This window comes from Neoarius graeffei, chromosome 14 (genome assembly GCF_027579695.1).
Source record: "Neoarius graeffei isolate fNeoGra1 chromosome 14, fNeoGra1.pri, whole genome shotgun sequence".
Taxonomy (NCBI): Eukaryota; Metazoa; Chordata; class Actinopteri; order Siluriformes; family Ariidae; genus Neoarius; species Neoarius graeffei.
Window position 1 is genome coordinate 30,980,150 of NC_083582.1, and position 23,620 is coordinate 31,003,769.

General features: G+C 42.4%; 1 protein-coding gene across 1 annotated transcript in view; it reads right to left on the reverse strand.

The window, feature by feature from the left end:
- Window positions 1–23,620, reverse strand: part of pth3r (parathyroid hormone 3 receptor) — a 102,959-nt gene that overhangs the window by 4,323 nt on the left and 75,016 nt on the right. Inside the window, exons 6-12 of the mRNA XM_060939512.1 lie at window positions 16,640–16,764; window positions 15,271–15,365; window positions 10,459–10,609; window positions 9,577–9,730; window positions 9,249–9,309; window positions 6,500–6,566; window positions 6,292–6,386 (exon numbers count right to left, since the gene is read on the reverse strand). Of these exons, the coding sequence (XP_060795495.1) occupies window positions 6,292–6,386; window positions 6,500–6,566; window positions 9,249–9,309; window positions 9,577–9,730; window positions 10,459–10,609; window positions 15,271–15,365; window positions 16,640–16,764 (748 nt within the window). The remainder of the gene's footprint in view (window positions 1–6,291; window positions 6,387–6,499; window positions 6,567–9,248; window positions 9,310–9,576; window positions 9,731–10,458; window positions 10,610–15,270; window positions 15,366–16,639; window positions 16,765–23,620) is intronic.

Genomic DNA, 23,620 nt, shown 5'->3' on the forward strand with positions numbered 1-23,620 from the left:
CATCTCACATGAAATAAAACAAACAGGCATTTTGTTATCTAGTAGCATAGTGGTATACAGATCAGTTAAATTATGGTCAGACAACAGATTTTGTAATGGCTGAGAATAGGCCAGGCTATGTCCATAGGCCAAATTTAAACTGATTTATTTCACCTGTTTGTGAGAACGCCAAGAAGAATGCATATGCACATGTAGGCTATATCTCTACAATTGTATGCACTATAGCATGAACTTAAAGTAGATATGTGACCTCAACATAGCCTAGGCCAGAATCAACCTTACTAACCATTCCCCACAACTGAATGAATAAAGCAAGAAGATGTGTACAAAAGTGAACACTTTAATGGAAGGTGCAACAAGCTGTTCAACACAGCAATATGGCCAAACTGTCAGAATGGTATGTTAAACAGAAACAAAAAAGAGACAAGTGATTTGAGAACAGTGGCGGCTGGTAGTCTTTCAAACAGGGGAGGCTGGTCGGTTACGATATTTCCAGATTTTAAAAGAAAAAACACATCAATTTTGCCCATACTCTTGCCTCTGATCTGGCTGATTGTTGGCAGGGTCACGAACTGTGAACTAACAGGTTCTTTTGGCCCATTAGCCTACTGTCCAATATACATGATGGTGGTGTTGGGGGGGGGGGGGGGGGGGGTATTTTAACATTTTATATTTTAAAATTGTGGCATGTTGTTTAAAAATTGACCTCGGCTGTGTTTTTGTTTAAAAATGTTTTCCAAATTGTAGCTGTGTTTACTTCATATCCAGAGAAATATATATTCCAATATAATATACTCAGCATAAACATTTTAAATAGATTCTATATTTTTGGTCCATCCATGACATACTACTAAAGTAGCCTATTTACTGTTGTTGATGTGGGTCACTTGCTGTTAGCCAATTCACTTTCTCGTACCAGGAGAGCCGAAAGGAACAAGTATTATTCCCTACCTTTTTCACCAAGTCAATTTGAGGCGTTGGTCTACCCTGCTCTTTAATTTTAATTTTTTCCTCGAAAGGAAGACTGGCAAATGGCTTCGCCAAAATTAAATCAGCAATGCTTGGCATCCGTGCGCAGCTTTCTTGCTAGCTGACTAGCCCCCTCAAGTTCAAGTTCAGTCACTCAAATAAACAAAATTTCAGGAACTAAGATAGCAAACTTGACAACACTATATTTACACTTTATTTACAATGAAAATATATACAAACTAAAAAAGCTGGTAGAAACCATATGTAATGAATGAAATCGAAATGTAAGCTGATCTCTTACAATACACCACAGCACTTGCGAATCCGCATGGGACTGAACTGATGTTGCCAGATATTGCTGACATTATCCAGCCCAAAATATGTTCAAACCCGCCAAAATGCACTTAAAACCGCCCAATCTGGCAACACTGTTGCCTGTCTATAGTTGAAACAAGCTGTCAATCAAAGAAAATATCCGGCCGCTTTCACCAATCACCAGTCTCCTCGCGGAAACTGCCATGTCCCTCCCATGTGAGGCTGGGAGTCTGGTGGGCGGGCGTTTTCGCAGTATTTGTCCAATAACCGTCTTGTATTTTGAGATTGAAAAGCGCATAGCTCCCAAATGCCGTTGAAGTCCACTGAGGCTGGGAGTCCGTGGGACTCCGTGGGCGGGCATTTTAGCAGTATTTGTCCAATAATCGTCTTGCATTTTGAGATTGACAAGCACATAGCTCCCAATCCACTGAGGCTGGGCTGCATCGCGCTGTCACGAGGGGGGAAAACTCACGCACACATTAGGCGAACTGGGGAAAGTTATAACGGAATGATTTCACACTGTAGTGGGTTGAGCACATATATTTCTATGATTCTGGATCTGAAATAGCAATGTTATAAGGTCGGCTATAACATAAGCCTAGCGCAATTCATCCTACACGATGTTCATCATTTTTAGAGGAGGCTGAGCCTCCCTCGTTGTCTTAGAGCAATCGCCTGTGTTTGAGAATATATACTACGGAAGCCGAGAGAGGCCCTTTATATAATCCTTTTTTTTATTCACCTTGTTATCCCGAGATAACGACATAATTAATTCAGGATCTCGAGAAAACAACACAACTAATTCGAGATCTCGAGAAAACAAAACAATTATTCCGTGATCTCGAGAAAACAAAATTATTTCTAGGGCTGTCAAACGATTAAAAATTTTAATTGCGATTAATCTCATAAAATTATGTAGTTAATTGCGATTAATCGCAAAAAAATCTTTAAAGGACCCAAGGCATGGTGGTTTGTTGATGCTTTAAATGGGCTCGTGGAGGTTTCCGGATGTTATATCCGCAGCCTTTCTCGAAATGAACCCTCAGCACGTAGATATAGCCTCCTGGGAGAAAGCCCCATTTCAGCCCTTTTCCCAGTGCGTCGTTTTGCTAATGAGAAGCATGGAGGCGGGGAAGGGTAGAGGGTGAGGGCGGGCCATGGGGGGAGGGGGAGGGGCTTGACCAAGCTGCGCATACACATACTCACTGCTATCAGCGCCTGTAGCCACGCTGCTAAGACAAAACCCCGTTCTCCCTCGGACTCCTTTCGTAAACTCAACGTGACACAGAGAACAGAGAGTGAGAGTGTTCGGAGTGGTAGTTTACAAACGTATAATACCCTAGGCTTGAACACGCACTCCATAACCAAAGAGGATAGAAGCAGCAACTACAGCAACATATCGCTTATCCAACAGAAGACATGCATTGCGGAGCAATAGTCAAACATAAGCTCATAAGTTACAGTCAATTTCCAGACTAAACTCAGTTTAAAAGAGCATGCTGCATGCTTTTTGGTTTTGTAGCGCAGAGTACCTGGCTAACTGCAGGAAGCGGTTAGCTGCACAGCTAATGTAGCCATTGCTAGGCTAACGCACCGATTTTAAAACACAGTAAAACGACTTAACAGTTATATACTTACTTGTTCGGTGTTTGTGGCTGATGTGGCAGGGATGCTTGGTACGGACCCAGACTTCAGTGACAGTTGATGTGCAAAACCTGCCCTGTACTGTCCCAAGTTGTGGAAACATTCATCAGGAAAATGCTTCCGACAAACATACACCGTCTTAGGTAGACTCGACGGCGTATTATTGGAGTAAATAAAATTAAGCCACTGCGTCTTCAGGGGCTCTCCCGTCGGCAGTAAAAACAGACTCTTTTCTGTGTTGTCACATCCATGTACAGCGCAATTTCCATGTTTCGCTCGCTTAGGTGATGCCATGTTGTTGTGTCCTCTATGGTCTCCTCACTACAAAATTGAAGTGACGTATCTATGGTGGCAACTTTTGAGCTGAGCGGGCAATCCATACAGTGGGTGGGAATCCAGAAGGGGGGCGTGGGGATCATCTCCCTTGCTGACGTAGTAAAGGGAAGAGCTTATCAACGCGCCATTTTGACACGCCATTCTCAAATGTTGACAAAGGGTGGGCATAGTTTGGTTTACACATTATGACATTTCTAGCCACTGGGGTGACTTAAGAAGGTCAGAGGAACTCATTTTAACGTTAAAAAACCTCAGAAAGTGAAAATTTCATGCTATGGGACCTTTAAACATCTGTTTAAATTGTACTCAAATACATTTCTACATCAGAGCAAACATTTGAATATATGCTCTGATGCTCCATGTCAATTATAAGGCTCATCTTCTTTATGATAGACAATATATCGGCCTAATGCACAAATATTTGGCATTCGGGTTTTGATATTAGATCTAGGCATGCAGCATATTCTTTCCAGTGTAGCCTATCAGACATCTGTTGGGCATACTGTAGGCTATGTGCAAAATACAATTTGGAGAAATAACAGACTGTATTTTTTTTCTCAACTGTAATGGCTGCAAGCTACACTTCGAAGAGCAAAGAGGAAGTAGTTTGACTCCTGCAAGTTCATTCAAGTGAAGCAGTAGGCTATTTGGAAATCGCTAGAATACCTACAATCTACAGGTGGAGAAAAGGGAATGTGCGCATTCCCGATCGTAGCCCGTCAGATATCAACACATTTCACCCGATAAAGTGAAAGTAAACGGAACTCGCACCGCATCGCATATGCAGACTACAATTTAACTGACCATGTTGCGGGTTTATTTGACAAGTTGTAGAGCTACGTTTTACCACAAAGTTAATGTTATAACTAGCTTTATTTTGCATGCTAGTCACCCGCGAAAATCTGCATTGTTCCTTACCAAGATGAACCCAATTCACTGTACCCTCCAATAACGCGTCATTTTTTTTAATCGCAATCAAATTAAATTGCGTTAACGCACTAATAACGCGTTAACTTCGACAGCCCTAATTATTTCATGATCTCGAGTAAACAGCTGAGAAATGGTTCATTCAGGTGCGCCAAGAGACTTGTGATATGCTGACTTTGGGGCTATTTCTCATTCTGTATAGATGCAACTTTGGTCATTAGAATGTCTGGAATAATCGATCACCTAATAAGGCAATATTTTGATCAGGGGTTGACACAGGGAGAGATTGCATTAAGTCTTTTAATAAGGGATAATTTCAAAATTAGTCCGCGGCACCTCCGCAGAAGACTGGCCCGGCTTCGTCTCTACCCACGGAGATACAGTGATCCAGCTGAGATCATGAAATAATTGTTTTGTTTTCTCGAGATCACGGAATAATTGTTTTGTTTTCTCGAGATCTCGGAATAACGGTTTTGTTTTCTCGAGATCTCGGAATAACGGTTTTGTTTTCTCGAGATCTCGAATTAATTATGTCATTATCTCGGGATAACAAGGTGAATAAAAAAAGATTATATGAAGGGCCTCTCTCTGCTTCCGTAAATATACACTCAAACAAAACAGCAGTAAAGGAGGAGAGGGGCGACAGCCCGAGGAAAGCCCCCACAGGAGCGCACAGCATTTGCAGCATAGGCTACCCAACTCAGTACAGGAACAAAGCACTTACAGTGTGTGCAGTAGGCTTCGTGCGCATTGTTCTGCGCCTCTCGGAGGAAGGGGTAGGTGCCCTGTAAATCTTTGGAAAAGGTACATTTTCTTTTCGGCATAATTGTTGCGGCATTACTGCTGCTAGACAAAGAACATTCGCGCCAGTTAATGTTTATTTTATTGTTGCATGGCAACACGTTCTGTTGTCTGGAATAATGTGACTAAATAAACACCCATGCCACAGGGCCAGGGGGCAGTAACCAGGAAAGTTTGCGATTCCTGTCAATTCATCAAAATAGTAAATGCAGGCATTTCTCCGCTAATGATTCCCACACTGCTCAGTCGCAAACGTCGCAAGTGGCGAAAACCGGGACATATCCGTGTCCCGACAGACTTTTGTCGGGACTCGGGACACACAACCCCAAATCGGGACTGTCCCGGTAAAACCGGGACGTCTGGTCACCCTACCTTGTTTACCAAATTTATGTGATTGATTTTTGCATGCCTTCAACTAGTTTACAATTCTGCATTGGTAATGTTTTCTTACATGCATGCATTGTTCATTATTGTGTAGGTCATTTTTTCTTATTGTCACCTTGCTTACTGATACTGTTCACGTTGACTGTTCACTGTTTTGTGTTCACTCATGTTTATTATTTTGGTGTTACGTACTTAGCAATCTTAGCCTTACAGCTCTGACACCAAACACATCTCGGTCCCTTAACTACATTTCAGCTGCATGGGAAATTGCATGTAAGTCTTTTGAATTAAAGCTTTAAGATTACATCAAACTGTCCCCATCGTGGTAAATCATATACACTTAGTGGCCACTTTATTAGGAATACCCATCCACCTGCTGTTTTATGCAGTTCTCTAATCAGCCGATCCCTTGACAGCAGCACAATGCATCAAATCATGCAGATACAAATCAAGAGCTTCAGTTAATGTTCACTTCATATGTCAGGAAAATTGTGATCTCTGTGACTTTAACTGTGGCATGGGTGTTGGTGCCAGATGGACTGGTTTGAGTATTTCAGAAACTGCTGATCTCCTGGGGTTTTCACACACAACAGTCTGTAGAGTTTACACAGAATGGTGCGGGGGGGAAAAAAACTGAGTGAGCGACAGTTGCTGAAAACACCTTGCTGATAAGAGAGGTCAGAGAAAAATGGCCAGATTGGTTCGAGCTGCCAAGAAGGATATAGTAACTCATATAATCACTGTTTACAACCATGGCAGGCAGAAAAGCATCTCAGCATGCAACAGCAGAAAACCACACTGGTTTTCACTCTTGCAGCCAAGAACAAGAATCTTAGAATCAACAACAAGTTCCTATTAAAGTGGCCGGTGAGTGTATTTTGTTTTCGGTATGTTTCTGGAATGATAGTGTTTGACCTGTACTGCTGCCTTGGGTCTAGTTTCCCCGTGTTAGTCTCCCACAGCTTTGATGCCAAAACCCTGATGATGTTGAGGAAAAGAAAGAAGTTGACCTGGAGAGTAAGAGAGAAATGCAACACAGTAAAAGGTTATGATATAGAATTGTGACAGCTTCAAAAAAAAAAAAGCAGAATATTGATTGAATAAGGAGCAATGGTTTGCTTACAGCGATGGCTGCAAGGATTGGAACTTGAAAAATCCATTTCACATTCCCTGCACTTATATCCCAACATCTGAAAGACCAACAATGACATTAATTCATGCAATCATGGGTGCAGATCCCGGGGGGGACATGCCCCCCCCCATTTCTGAAAAACATGAATTGTCCCCCCCCAATAAAAATCCCCTAAATTATTAAAAATTGCACAAACAAATGTATTTTCAGACTTCACATTCTAGATAGAAATGGTGAAACAAATAATCTCATCTCATTATCTCTAGCCACTTTATCCTGTTCTACGGGGTCGCAGGCAAGCTGGAGCCTATCCCAGCTGACTACGGGCGAAAGGCAGGGTACACCCTGGACAAGTCGCCAGGTCATCACAGGGCTGACACATAGACACAGACAACCATTCACACTCACATTCACACCTACGGTCAATTTAGAGTCACCAGTTAACCTAACCTGCATGTCTTTGGACTGTGGGGGAAACCGGAGCACCCGGAGGAAACCCACGCGGACACGGGGAGAACATGCAAACTCCACACAGAAAGGCCCTCGCCGGCCACGGGGCTCGAATCCGGACCTTCTTGCTGTGAGGCGACAGCGCTAACCACTACACCACCGTGCCGCCCATGGAACAAATAATATTTGACAAATACAGTGGTGCTTGAAAGTTTGTGAACCCTTTAGAATTTTCTATATTTCTGCATAAATATGACCTAAAACATCATCAGATTTTCACACAAGTCCTAAAAGTAGATAAAGAGAACCCAGTTAAACAAATGAGAGAAAAATATTATACTTGGTCATTTATTTATTGAGGAAAATGATCCAATATTACATATCTGTGAGTGGCAAAAGTATGTGAACCTTTGCTTTCAGTATCTGGTGTGACCCCCTTGTGCAGCAATAACTGCAACTAAACGTTTGCGGTAACTGTTGATCAGTCCTGCACACCGGCTTGGAGGAATTTTAGCCCATTCCTCCGTACAGAACAGCTTCAACTCTGGGATGTTGGTGGGTTTCCTCACATGACCTGCTCGCTTCAGGTCCTTCCACAACATTTTGATTGGATTAAGGTCAGGACTTTGACTTGGCCATTCCAAAACATTAACTTTATTCTTCTTTAACCATTCTTTGGTAGAACGACTTGTGTGCTGAGGGTCGTTGTCTTGCTGCATGACCCACCTTCTCTTGAGATTCAGTTCATGGACAGATGTCCTGACGTTTTCCTTTAGAATTCGCTGGTATAATTCAGAATTCACTGTTCCATCAATGATGGCAAGCTGTCCTGGCCCAGATGCACCAAAACAGGTCCAAACCATGATACTACCACCACCATGTTTCACAGATGGGATAAGGTTCTTATGCTGGAATGCAGTGTTTTCCTTTCTCCAAACATAACGCTTCTCATTTAAACCAAAAAGTTCTATTTTGGTCTCAGCCATCCACAAAACATTTTTCCAATAGCCTTCTGGCTTGTCCACATGATCTTTAGCAAGCTGCAGACGAGCAGCAATGTTCTTTTTGGAGAACAGTGGCTTTCTCCTTGCAACCCTGCCATGCACACCATTGTTGTTCAGTGTTCTCCTGATGGTGGACTCATGAACATTAACATTAGCCAATGTGAGAGAGGCCTTCAGTTGCTTAGAAGTTACCCTGGGGTCCTTTGTGACCTCGCCGACTATTACACGCCTTGGTCTTGGAGTGATCTTTGTTGGTCGACCACTCCTGGGGAGGGTAACGATAGTCTTGAATTTCCTCCATTTGTGCACAATCTGTCTGACTGTGGATTGGTGGAGTCCAAACTCTTTAGAGATGGTTTTGTAACCTTTTCCAGCCTGATGAGCATCAACAACACTTTTTCTGAGGTCCTCAGAAATCTCCTTTGCTCGTGCCATGATACACTTCCACAAACATGTGTTGTGAAGATCAGACTTTGATAGATCCCTGTTCTTTAAATAAAACAGGGTGCCCACTCACACCTGATTGTCATCCCATTGATTGAAAACGCCTGACTCTAATTTTGCCTTCAAATTAACTGCTAATCCTAGAGGTTCACATACTTTTGCCACTCACAGATATGTAATATTAGATCATTTTCCTCAATAAATAAATGACCAAGTACAATATTTTTGTCTCATTTGTTTAACTGGGTTCTCTTTATCTACTTTTAGGACTTGTGTGAAAATCTGATGATGTTTTAGGTCATATTTATGCAGAAATATAGAAAATTCTAAAGGGTTCACAAACTTTCAAGCACCACTGTATATTTCTGACTCTGGACAAATAAACAAGAAAGGTAAGCACAAATGATTCCCTGTGCAGTACTTTTTGAATGATGTGGTGAGCCTCTACGAAGTTGTGATTTATGGTTGCATAGTATGAGTTGCATACGGGCAAAAAAAAAAAAAAATCACTTTTGTGTCCCCCCCCAATCCTGACATCGGATCTGCACCCGAGCATGCAATGTCTATAAAAAAAATGACTCTCCACTTAACCCACTCCACATGACCTAGAATTTAGATTACAACATTACATTTCTTATATAAGAAAAATAATAAAGTGTCCTCACTGAAAATGTTACCATATCAATGATTACACAGATTTTTTTTCATCTGTTTCAGTAACGCATCTGTGGTACAAGTCCCTGTGAATGAGTTATTATTATACAAACATTATGTTCATTTCTGATGTACAGAGTCTGCATGTGAGGAGGTTTGAAATAGAAAACAGTTGGGTTTAAACTTACTGTGTATCAGCCAATGAGGCTCGAACACTGACCCAAATCGAGACAAACACAGCAGGAACACCTGCAGCAAAGAAAAGGTGGAAAATTGATAACTCTTCTGCTCAGCATGTGATGAAAAGTGATGACCAAAATATAACCCACCATTTTTATTTCTGGATATTTCTATGCATGTTTTACCAACCCAAGCATATTAAGTAAGCATGAAATGCTTGCGATGGGCAACAGTAACTTTAAGAAGCATAAGGAAATGCAGGATGTCTCAATTTTTCCTCTATATGTAGATCAACTCTGACCACAAAACCGATTTGATGAAAAGTAGGCAGCTCACCCCAACCTATGATGGTTAGAGCCCACAGGTAATTTTTATCAGACAGGAAAGCCATGAAGATCAGACTATGCAGGTACAGGCCCTCCACCAGGATCCAGTAGTGATTGGTCGCCAGGAAATAATGGAAAAAGGTCACGGCCACTTTACAGCCCACCTGATCCCAAGCCATACAAGTATGGAAAAAAAAGTTAGAAAACAAGTTGGCAAAAACTGAAAGTTTTTTTATTGTTGTTGTTGTTGTTGTTGTTGAGAAAATACAAATTCATATAGATTTTCCAATAACGTCAAACGCTGTTGTTGTTCAGTCAAAGTCAAACCGTTTGTTTCTTTAGTTTTAGCACAGGAGTTAGACTAATTCGCAAAGATAAGGATGTTTATGACCAGGGTCATCTTCCATGGATTTTTTTTTTGTTACTTCCACTTCAGTAATCATTTTATCATTTTGTTTTGAGTAATTTTTGAAATTACTCAACTTTTTTGCCTTTTGTCTGGGTAATTTTTCTTACTTTTGCCTATCGGTTGTTTTTATTACTTTCATTTTTTATTCTTTTACATGAGAAAATTGTGTTAATTTCACCTTCTTTGGCATTTTCTATGGGTGCGTTTTGTATCTTCTACCATTGTACATGTGTAATTTTACTTATTTATGCCTGATTTATTGTTTTCTATGAGTAACTTTTGTTACTGCCCAATTAAATAGCCTATGGAATCAGAATATATAAATAACTGCAATGTTTTTTAATTCACTTGCATTTATATCTTTTTTTTTACACAATATTTTAACATTTTGATCAGTTACTTATCCCCACTAATAGAGTCATAATGTGTGTGTGTGTGTGTGTGTGTGTGTGTGTGTGTGTGTGTGTGTGTGTGTGTGTATACCATCTGAGCATGGGTTCCCACTTCTCCGTACTCTGCTTCGGGGTCTTCCCCTGTGTACAGCACAGCGTCTTTCACGAAGATGCTGACTGCTCGGCATATGAAGGAGGTGAACAGGTGGGTGTGGATGTAGTTACGAGTGCAGTGTAAACGTCTACAACAAAGGTTAAGAATGTGTTAAACTGTGCAAATCATCACACATCATGTGGTTATGGGTGGAAGGTAAATACAGTACTATGCAAAAGTTGTAGGTCCCCTATTTTTTTCATGCAAACTTTGTTATAGATTTCTATTTTATGACTTCTACATTATCGAGTCAGTACAAAAACATTTTAGAGCTCCAAATGTTTGTTTTCCAGCACAAAATTAAATGTTACAGAAAAAAAAGTTTGTATCTGAGCAGCATGTGACATAAGAGAGCACTTTTCAGATGAAAAAAGAAAACACAATGAAGACTACTGGGTTTGGGTGCAATATTAAGAAGCAAGTGTGACAGTTAAAAGTGTCCAGAAGAACCGTGGCTGGTTCTGCAAGATGCTCAGTAAAACCTAGAGCTCATTTCCTTACTGTACTCACTGTTCTGGAGACTACTATTTTTTTTTTAAAGCAAATGGTCATCTCACACCAAATATTAAGCCACAGCATTTCATTACATGTGCCAAAGACTTTTGCACAGTACTGCATATTCCTGAATTTGCACCCACAAGGGAAATATATGGCATGGAGAAACCAATCTCATCTCATCTCATCTCATCATCTCTAGCCGCTTTATCCTGTTCTACAGGGTCGCAGGCAAGCTGGAGCCTATCCCAGCTGACTACGGGCGAAAGGTCATCACAGGGCTGACACATAGACACAGACAACCATTCACACTCACATTCACACCTACGGTCAATTTAGAGTCACCAGTTAACCTAACCTGCATGTCTTTGGACTGTGGGGGAAACCGGAGCACCCGGAGGAAACCCACATGGACACGGGGAGAACATGCAAACTCCACACAGAAAGGCCCTCGCCGGCCACGGGGCTCGAACCCGGACCTTCTTGCTGTGAGGCAACAGCGCTAACCACTACGCCACCGTACCGCCGGAGAAACCAATGGAACCAATAATTTTTTTCTCATTGTTTGGAGTAATTACTGTTACTTCCACCTCAAAAAGTATTTTTTGTTTATCATTTGGCCTGGTTAATTTTGTTATATTTGATGTTGATATGCATGGGTAATTGTCATTTTTATTACTTTATTATCTGTTTCTTATGTCAGTTTTGTGACTTCAGTTTTGGTTATCATTTAATGTGGGCAATTTTTTGCTACAGTAGTAGTTTATTGTTTGGTGTATATAAGTGTAGTATGGCTCTGACATGGGAGGAATGCTGAAGCATGGACAGGCAGAAAATGGTGTCAATACAGATTTTATTTTTACTATTATTGCTTTTTAGCTTTACTAAACTTATTTTCTCTCTCTCTCTCTGTCTCTCTCTCACACACACACACACACACACACACACACAGGTGCTCTGGTTGGGAGAGCCCTCGCCTCTTTGCTCTCTCTCTCCTTTTCTCTGCTCCGTCATGACTGCAACAAACACACACACGCAACATTAATTAACAACAGGTATAATGACTTTGCCACTCACCTTCCCTGACCCCACCCTCAATTCACAAACTGACACTTGACCATGCCCCCATTGCCACATACCCCCACCGCCTGACTCAGGCCCGGGAGCCATCTGGCCTGCAGTGGACTTCTCCCCGATGGGACAGAAAGTCCGCCACCACCATCTGCGCCCCCGGCCTGTGGACCACCTCAAATTTAAAAGGCTGGAGGGCTAAGTACCAACGGGTGATCTGCACATTGGCATCTTTCATACAGTGGAGCCACTGGAGCAGTGCATGGTCCGAACAGAGGGTGAAAGGGCACCCCAGCAGGTAGTACCGGAGGGTGAGGACCGCCCACCTGATGGCCAGGCACACTTTCTCGATGGTGCTGTATTTACTTTCTCACATCGAGAGCTTGTGACTGATGTACAGCACTGGACATTCCTTGCCCTTCACCTTCTGGGATAAAATGGACCCCAGCCCTCTGTCCGACTTGTCTGTCTGTAAAATAAAAGGGAGAGAGAAATCAGGGGAGTGTAAAAGTGGCCCCCCACACAGTGCAGTTTTTACCTTGATGAAGGCCTGTTGGCACTGCTCTGTCCACTGGACCGGATCTGGTGCTCCCATTTTTGTGAGATCAGTCAGCAGGCTGGTGACATCTGAATAGTTAGGTATGAACCTGTGATAGTAGCCAGCCAGCCCCAAGAACTGTCTCACCCACTTTCTGGTCTTGGGCTTCGGGCAGGCCGCAATTGCTGCAGTCTTACCAATTTGGGGACGCACCTGCCCATGACCCTAGTGGAAACCCAGCTACCATACTTCCACCCACCCAATCGCACACTTTTTTGAGTTAGCCATAAGACCCACACGCCTCAGTAACTCCAGGACAGCCCTAAGGTGTTCTAGGTGCTGCGGCCAATATGATATATAATGATTTTGTCTAAGTAGGCCACAGCATAGGCGGCATGGGGGTGGAGGATTTTGTCCAGGAGCCACTGGAACATAGCGGGAGTGCCAAATACTCCGAAAGGAAGCATGACGAATTGATCTAAGCTAAACGGTGTGGAAAAGGCCATTTCCTCTTGGGATAGAGGAGTCAAGGGGATCTGCCAATATCCCTTTGTCAAATCCAGTGTTGAATAAAAGCGAGCAATGCCTAATCGATCAAGCAGCTCATCAATGTGAGGCATTGGGTACGTGTCGAATTTAGACGCTGCGTTGACTTTTCTATAGTCCACACAGAACTGGACCGACCCATCGGTCTTGGGGACCAGGACCACCAGGCTGCTCCAATCACTATAGGACTCCTCAATTATTCCGAATTTGAGCATGGCCTTGAGTTCACCCCGAACCAATGTTTTTTCGTGTTCGGGCAAGCGGTATGTGCGGCTACACACCACCACCCCTGGGGGCATCTCAGTGTGGTGTTCTGTGAGGTGAGTGTGGCTCGGAAGGGGCGAGAACATGTCAGAAAATTACATTTGTAACCTGGTAACCTCCGTGAGTTAAGCCAATGAAAGGTGGTCTCCACAGGGCACTGAAGTGTCTTGAGTAGTTACTTTCGTTTTTAACTCCAAATCCAGCTCCACCCTTTCTGGAACTACCGACACCAATGCCACAAGGACCCCCTTGTGGGGGTTGAGGTGGTAGATTTATAGCACCCACCCCTATCCGTTCACCTCACCTCAGTCGACGTCCCGATTCACCATGTGACCTCAAAGGGCCTGTCGTAAGTCCCTGATGTGGGTGGAATACTAAAGCACAGCAGGTGGGAGATGATGTTCACACAACTTTTATTTTTTTAATTTTGCTGCTTTTCAGCTTCACTAAGCTTGTTTACACACACAGATACACGTACACACACGTGTTCTGGTCGGGAGAGATCCTCTCTCATCGCTCTCTCCCTCCTTTTCTCTGCTCCATCGTTACTGCAATACACATACGGTACACACACACACACGCGCGCATGCACACACACACACACAACATTAATTGACAACAGGTGTAATGACTTTGCCACTCACCTTCCCTGGCCCCGCCCTTGATTCACAAACTGACGCTTGACCACACCCCTGCTGCCACAATAAGTATTATTTATGTGAGCCATTCTTGTTATTTCAGCCTCATTTTATCTTTTAACAGGGATCATTCTTGTTATTTTCCTCTCATTTATCATCTGACATGGGTCATTCTTGTTATATCATTCCTCAATTTATCTTTTTGCAGGGGTCAAGCTCATTATTTTACTCTCATTTATCATTGGACATGGGTAATTCTTGATATTTTTGCCACATTTATTATCTGACATGGGTCATTCTTGTTGTATCCGTCTTGTTTCTCATTGGACATGGTTCATTATTGTTAGTTTAGTTTCATGTCTCATTTGACATGGGTCATTTGTGTTATTTCAGCCTCTTTTATCATTTGACATTGGTCATTCTTGTTACTGCTGCCTTGTTTTTCATGTGACATGGATCATTCATGTTATTTCAGCATCATTTTGTCTTATTTCAAGGGTCATTCCTGTTCTTTCAGCCTCATTTCTCATTTGACAGAGGTAGTTTTTTTTATGTCAGCTTCATTTATAATTGGACATGGGTCATTCCTGTTATTTCAGCCTCATTTACAAGTGGACAATGGTCATTTCTGTTATTTCAGTCCCATTTATAATTGGACAATGGGCCATTCCTATTATTTCAGCCTCATTTATAATTTGATAGGGGTAGTTTTTATGTCAGCTTAATTTATAATTGGACATGGGTCATTTTTGTTATTTCAGTCTCATTTTATCTTTTTATGGGGTAATTCGTAATATTACAGCCTCATTTTTCATCTGACATGGTTTGTTCTTGATATTTCAGCCTTATTTATCATTTAACATGGATCTGTTTTATTAATTTTACATCATTCATTATTTAGCATGAGTAATTATGATTACGTTAGCCTTGCTTATTGTTTAAGATGGGTCATGTTTTTATTTTAGCCTCATTTATCATGGGTCACTTTTGTGGTAAAGGTCACAGTAGTGGGAGTGTTTAAAAAATAGGATGCCTGTGATGAATGTCATCATATCTAAACCTCTCATATCTCAGAACATACAACAGATGGAAATAGCAATCTTATAATTACACTGGGATAATGCTAGTGTTAAAATGATAAACGTATGAGCGTGGACCAAGTGTGAAAAACCTCAAACATTTACGTGCTAAACATACTTGAAGTAGCAGAGGATGAAGACAGCCACCAGTAATGAGGTCAAAGAGATGGAGTAACCTGTAGTGTACATCACGTGAAGCCGCCTGAACACCTCCTGATGATGAACAAATACACAGTGGAATTCCCAATGTGTTAAAACATCGTGAGATTGTTATCATTTACACCATGAAATTTTCTTAATTGATTTGCTTGGCAAGGATAATTGTTAATAACTGTTATTTTGTCTTCGTTTATTACTGTATTTTCATCTCAGTTTAGATTTTTCAAGACATATTTCCATCTCACATCACTGTTGAATTCTGTATTCTGTATTCTGAGGGCGTATTCACACCTACGTTGTTTGGTCCGGACCAAACGACCAAACGAACCAAATTTCCCTTGGTCCGGACCTTTTGGGTTGGTCTGAATACAAACCACCGAACTCTGGTCCGGACCAAACAAGCGGACCGAGACCGAGCTGCAAGGTCGGACTCGGTCCAGACCAAAGGAACCCTGGTGCGGACCTTTTGGAGGTGTGAAAGCAGACCGGACCTAATCCGACAATTTTGCTTTTTTTGTACCTCGGGAGCTTCCGTCGTTTGTCGAGCATTATGGGAAACAGAGTCTTGACACTCCACCGCAAAGCGCAACACTGTTTCGGTTGTCAAGGGAACCTTACAACAGTCGTTCAGTCATTCAGGCTAGACTACAGAGTACAAAAAATGAGTAGGGGGCAAACGTGGGCCGAGGAAGAAACGCGTACCCTTGTGGATATATGGGCAGATGTCCACATATCTGAGCTTTTGGAGAGAACACACAAAAATGCCGACGTGTTTGCTGTATTCAGTGAGAAAATGAAGGAGAAGGGGTTCACGCGCTCCCCAGAACAATGTCGGCTAAAAGTGAAGAAACTCCGTCAGACCTACATTAAAATCAGGGACATTCTTTCAAAAAGTGGCGGTACTAGCGACTTGCGTGAAGAGCCAGAACTGTCACAACATGATGTGCGCTCATCAGCGCTATCCTCCGTGACTACTTTTGAACTTAACGCTTTGTGCGTGCGTCGTCTCTGACCAATAGCTGAACGACCTCAGGGCGCGTGGGTTTGTTGACAGATTTTGGTCCGCTTACTAAAATGTACAGTGTGAAAGCGAACCGCACCAAAATGAAAAAATAAAAAAAACATTTGGTTCGGACCAAAGCAAGTGAACTATCGAACTATCCTGGTCTGAATACACCCTGAGTTTGATTAATTTTCAATAACAGCAGCTCTGACAGGAGTGCAGTTGCAAATCACAGGTTTTTATTAATATGCTTCAATTAATAATTGATTACACACACACACACACACACACACACACACACACACACACACACACACACACACACCTCCTCATTCCTGCCGTGGTTAGACTGCAGCTTTGTCGTGCACTCAGAATAATCAGCCCAGGTACGGTTGATGGTGGGAACCTGCTCCCAGTTCCCTGATGCATCGCAGTTACGGTACGCATGACCTTCACAAATCAGAATTTTTGTTGAAAAAATTGCATAAATAATTAAAACAGCAAACAAACATATGACCATATTATCGCACATACATTATAAAACAAGAAATGTCTTGCATGTTAAAGCTCCCAGAGAAAATATTTACTACACAAAAATCTTTGGATAGAAATTACTACAATAATAAATAACATTTTAACACCTCTACTTGAAGAACACATAAATGTCACCAGAGTGATGTGGAAATGCTTTGTCTTGGTGTCTATCTGCAAATATCACACTGTGTAAGGAGCCAGTTTAACAAAGGCAGTGGTCAAAAATCTCAGTCTGACTCACCGACTGTATAAAAAATGGACAGCGCATCATCTCTGTAAAGCGAAGCCACCACAGGTATAGCACCCCTACTAACTGGTCGCAATACAATAGCTAGCCCCATCCATTTCCGTGTGTTTCGATTAAAAAACAGCGTTTTTGTCACTTTCCTTGTCTAAACTGTCTTTCCATCTAGAGTGCCTCATTCAAATAATTAGTTTTCTCTATGCTGATATCCCCATATTTTTTATTTCCCCCAGAAATTAGCAAAACATTATTCTCTTATAAAGTAAGCAGGTGTGGATATACTCGGGAATGAAGTGATTGACAGATTTCGTGGATAGAGACCAGCTATAGCCAGCCAGGTAACTTCATCACAGAATTCACCACCATATTCCTACTTATTTGAACTTTTCTGGAACTGTCCTTTGAACTGTCCTTATTAGACGAATCCGTGTAAATAAAATATCTCCAGCTGAAACAAGTTAATCTTTCTGGATAGATGTAAGGTTGATTACTACCATGAACACATTCTGCAATGCGTTGGAAGGGGGCGGAGCTACCAAAGGATTGGGGTGTACCTCATTTTGCCTCTCATCTGAACTGCTTCTTTGCCCAATTTGTGAAAGGACCGGACAATGTAGCTTCACCCCAGCTGGACACTGCTGACCACCCGCTTACCCTGCAGACACAAGAGGTTAAGCGAATCCTGAGAACTGTTAACATCAAGAAGGCAGCAGGTCCGGATGGGGATTCCAGGCAGGGTGCTCAGGGACTGTGCTCATCAGCTTGCAGAAGTTTTCACCAACATTTTTAACCTCTCCCTGGCACGTGCTACTGTACCAGCCTGTCTGAAATCTGCCACAATTATTCCAGTGCCCAAACAGACCAACATTGGCTCCCTCAATGACTACAGACCAGTTGTACTCACACCCATCATATCCAAGTGCTTCGAAAAACTAGTTTTGCGGCATTTCAAAATCACCCTTTCCCCTACTTTAGATCAGCACCAGTATGCATATAGGCCAAATAGATCCACATAGGATGCCATAAACACAGCTCTCCACACCCACCTGGAGCAGAAGGGGACATATGTAAGAATACTTTTTGTTGATTACAGCTCTGCATTCAATACTATTGTACCCAGCAGACTGGTCTGCAAACTGCTGGACTTGGGCCTTGGCAACAAACTGTGTTTATGGATCAAGGACTTTCTGAACAACTGCCCACAGATGGTGAGACTTGGTCCTTATGTCTCCCCAAGTCTCACCGTCAGCACCGGAGCACCACAAGGGTGTGTGCTAAGTCCCCTCCTCTACTCCCTCTACATGCATGACTGCACTTCCATTCACCCCACAAATACAATTATAAAATTTGCTGACGACACAACAGTTGTGGGACTGATCTCTAATGGTGATGAGACAGCTTATAGGGATGAGGTCTGCAAGCTGACTGAATGGTGTGCAGATAACAACCTGTCACTAAACATCAAAAAGAAAAAGGAGCTTCTTCTAGACTTCAGATGGCATCAGGACGAGCCCCTGCCACTAGAAATAAGGGTAGAGGAGGTGGAGAGAGTCTCCAGTTTTAAGTTTCTGGGTACCCACATCAGTGAGGATCTCAAGTGGACAGCTAACTCCACTGCTCTAGTCAAAAAGGCTCAACAAAGACTATACTTCCTAAGGACTCTGAGGAAGACCAACCTCTCTGCAAAGCTGTTGGAGTCATTCTACCACTGCTCGGTCAAGCGCATACTGACATACTGCATAATGGCCTGGTATGGAAATTGTTCAGCAGCAGACAGAGCAGCTCTTCAGAGGGTTATTAATATGGCACAAAAAAAAAATCATCTGACTCTGTAGGTGCGAAAGAAGGCAACTGGACTTGCTTGAAATTCTTGAAGACATTTCACCTCTCATCCAAAAGATTTCTTCAGTTCTGTCTGACTAGTGGAGAGTCCCAGGTATTTATCCTCTAAGGAGACTTGTTGAGGTCACATGGGTCATTGACCCTCTCATACCCCTTTTCCACCAAATCAGTTCCAGGGCTGGTTCAGGGCCAGTGCTGGTGCTGGTTCACAACTCGTTCAACTTGCAAGCCAGCTGAGAACCAGTTTGCTTTTCGATAGCTCGTGGTGCTAAGGGGAGACACATCATTACGTGCTTAGTGCTTAGTTTGGAACTGGGTTTTCTGTTTCCACTGACAAAGAACTGGCTTTGTTACAGTTGATAGAGAGACAAAGAACTGGCTCAGTTACGTCGCTGTATACGTCATTACGTCGCTGTATACGTCAGTTACGTCACTACGTTTGCATAAATCTTGGCACGAATATCGAAGCAAAAACAACACGGAAGAAGCAGCAGCAGCAACAACAATAATAATGGATGACTTCATGTTTGTACAGCTGCTGCTTCTCATCGCTTAAAAATGGTGATCTTTCACGGTCTTGTTATTGTTGTTGATCTTAACAACTCCACCCCCCCGCTGACGTAAGTGGTTCTTTCCTCTGGCCCAGCAGAGAGTTGGTGCTAGCCTGGAACTGGTTTTTCTGGCCCCAGAGCCAGTTCTTTGTCAGTGGAAACAGAAAACCCAGTTCCAAACTAAGCACTGGCCCCGAACCAGCCCTGGAACTGCTTTGGTGGAAAAGGGGCATCAGTCATCCTGTAAGTAGTTAGGCTCCCTGGAGGCCGGGTGTGAATGATGTTAGCAGCCTAGCGTTAGGGTGACCTGTGGGTCATTGGCTCTCTCTGCCATCATGTAAGTCATTGAAGACAGCTGAGACTTGATGTGGATGTGTATTGAGTTTTGAAGAAACTGTCTTGCTGTCTTGAAGAAGTGGTTTCCTAACCAGTTTGACTATTTCTGTGGTGGGAATGCAGGTGAAAAGAGAAATGATTTCATAGGGAACCATGGTTTCAATGCAGTGAGAAATGCACAGATCTGTACATTGGGGAAACAAAACAACTGTTTCACAAGTGCATGGCTCAACATAGGAGAGCCAGTTCCTCAGGCCAGGACTCTGCAGTCTATCTTCATCTCAATAACAAAGGACACTCATTTCAGGACTGCAATATACGCATTTTCGCCAGAGAAGACCAGTGGTTTGAAAGAGGGGTAAAAGAAGCCATCTTTATCATCCTGGAATGACCATCACTGAACAGAGGAGGTGGTCTGAGACACCACTTATCAGTCACCGACAATGCAGTCCTTGGCACACTTCCCAGAAAACTGAATACGCATCCACACCAAGACTCGGCTGTCTTCAATGATTCACATGATGATAGAGAGAGAGAGCCAACGACCCACAGATCACCCTAATGACCTTCTAGGCTGCTAACACCATTCACACCCAGCCTCCAGTGACTCTAACACCTACAGGATGACTGAGAGGGTCAACGACCTATGTGACCTCAATGACTCTCCTTAGGGTTGCTTTTGGTCCACTAGAGGTTAAATACCTGGAACTGCCCACTAGTCAGACAGAACTGAAGAAGCCTTTCAGATGAGAGGTGAAATGTCTTCAAGAATTTCAAGCAAGTCCAGTTGCCTTCTTTAGCACCTACGGTTCACAGTTCACAGTTCACCTGGATGACGGAGGACCTTCACAGACAATTATCAGTCTCCTCCCCGGAGGACATCTACAGATCTCGCTGCCTCAGTAGAGCCTGCAACATCATTAAGGACAATACACATCCCTTTCATCACTTGTTCTCACTACTGTCATCTGGAAGACACTACAGAGCCTTAAAGGCCCGCACTTCCAGATTCAGCAACAGCTTCTACCCAACAGCTATCAGTGAACTGAACTCACACCCGTCCACTGCCACCACAACAACATTACCTCAATTGCAATCATAATGCACTAATGTGCAGTAACTGCATAATTCACTTTAAATTGTTATATATATACTTTAAATTATTTTATATTCTATTTATATTATATTTTTAGTTATTATTATTATTATTCAATCGATAGTTTCTTTTAATGTGTGTACAAGTGAGTGAATGGACTGATGAGTAGAGTGAATGGGGTACAGTTTTCCTTTGTTTTAAGAGAGACAGCAAATTTCGTTGTATGTTAATATACAATGACAATAAAGGGCATTCTGATTCTGATCTCTACTGTGCAAACCTGAGAAGGAGAAAATCTCTACTGTGCAGATTCTGGTTGGAAATTTGACAACACGGTGGAGAGATTTTAGTCTCATTTCTATAGAATGGGAGTGAATGGGAGTGTGCCATCCATTTTTTATACAGTCGATGGTCTTCTAACAATGTCTAAAACCTTGCTAGCTAAGTGTTCTTTTCTAAAAGAGAAACTCTTGGAACAAGGCAGATGAGGAACGGAGGAGGTAGAGAGGTTATCGACATTTACTGAACAAAAATATTATGATGGTGGGCCAAACTCCTATTCGCATCTACTGGATACTTTATTAAAGTGGAAAAGTATAGAAGAAAGAATAAAAATTTTATTCAAACCATAAGACCTGAAGAAATTAATAAACAAATGCAAAAACAATTTAAATGATGGATTCACTAATAAATTCTACAAAGAATCAATTACTTTCCTTTAATTAGAAGGATATACTGTAATAACTATGCACTGAAACTGTAACTTGGGCAAACTTGGGAAACAAGAACATGGAATTACAAAATACTGCATATGGAAATGTGGGATGTATGATACACAGCACAGTAAAAAAAAAAAAACACTGCTTTTCTCATGATTTGATCAAGTTTTTGGAATTTATATACCATAAATAAATGGAATCGATTCAGTGAGCAATCTGATAGCAGCTGTCAAAATGTTCAGAACATCATCAGAACAGAGAAACTGCTTAAACTGTCTGTTCAGAAGACAGCACACAAAGTTGTGATATGTTTAACTGACCTAATAAAAGGCATTCGTAACAAGAAATTGATCCAGCACAACAGAAGTGAGTGAATGACTCATTGATTATTTCCCCACAGATGTTAGTGTAAACAGAAATCAATGGAGTGAAGAGACGATGATTAGGCTCATTTTAAAATGCCATGACCTTTATGCCAGGTGATAAGACACAGCCTGATGAAGATGATAACTAATATGAGAACTCATTTCCTGTCATAAACATACCTATAATTCTGCACAGTTTGGCAGTAATGCTACTTTTCTATCAGTAGATTAGGTTATAAATGTAGACAGAGGTGCCATGGTTTTCAGTCCAATTAAATATTTATAACTTCTCCTCTTTCACTTTGGGGGAAAATGTTGGAACTTTACTTGTGGTTGAAAAACATACGAAAGAGAAACTTTTTTCATTTCTGTCAGGAGTAACCCCTCCCCCCACGAGGAGCTCTTTTTCTTGGTCAACCCTGTGGGGCAAGGAGCTGGTTTGTCTGGGTGATTGGTGTGGAAATTAAGACAGAACAGTTATGCCGCTTTTCCACTACAAACGTGGCTGAGTTGGGCTGAGCCGTGCCGTGCTGAGTTGGGCTGAGTCGAGCTGAGTGGGGCTGTTGGAGTTGCATTTCGACTACAACTGCGCTGAACCGTGCTGGCTGGAAGTGGGTGGACACATTGGGTGGAGTTAGCGAAAGTGGGTGGACGTCACATGATGTCGTTAGGCGGCGCAAACAGTGACATCATTGATCTTTTAAGCGGTAGTCTCACGACCCAGATAGTAAACAATAAACATGGAGGACATGGAGTCATTAGTGTTGCTGGTCTTGGTGCTGTGGCTTGTTGTCACTGACAACGCCAACAGATACTGGCAAGAGCATATAGATGAGGCGAGGCGCATAAGGCTTCAGAAATTCTCGTAATTCTTCTTCTTCCGGGTTTACGGTGTTTACAGATCCCAGCGTGCTCGCGGGGCGTGTGTGGGCATGTGAGGACACTCCTCCTCACCAATCAGTGTACAGGGGAGTGTCTGCTCACGCCCCTAGCCCCACTCGGCTCGGTTTGGTTCGCTTCAGCCCTACTCCAAAACCGTGCAAGTTTTGGGTGCTAAGCAGGGCTGAAGCGAGCTGAGTCATGCTGCTCTGAGGTAGTCAAAACGAGAGCCGTGTCGGGCTGAAGTGAGCTGAAAAAGGGTAGTGGAAAAGGGCCATTAGTCTAAGATGTCCTTAGCTGGGACCCAACTATGTTCCTCGGGGCCATAGCCCTCCCACTCCACTAGATATTCCAGTGTACCTCCTTTGCAGTGAGAGTTGATGATACTGTGGACTATGTAAGTGGGTGCCCATCCAGGGTGAGAAGTGCAGGTGATGAAGTGGATGGGAGATTTGTGGTTAGAGGACCAGGGTTGGCGAGTTTCAGACATATGTGAAATTTGGGTGAGAGGCAGTTGTGTTGGGGAAGGTCAAGCTTGTAGGTGATGTCACTGACCCTTTGTAATATTTTGAAGGGACCACACTGCAAAAACCCGGCTTACAGAAACAAGAAAAAAAAGTAATAAAATTAGGAATATTTTACTTAAAATAAGCAAAATTATCTGCCAACAGAACAAGAAAATTTGACTTGGCAAGATTTTTAAAAACAAGTAAATATATCTAGCTTTAGAAACCCCACAG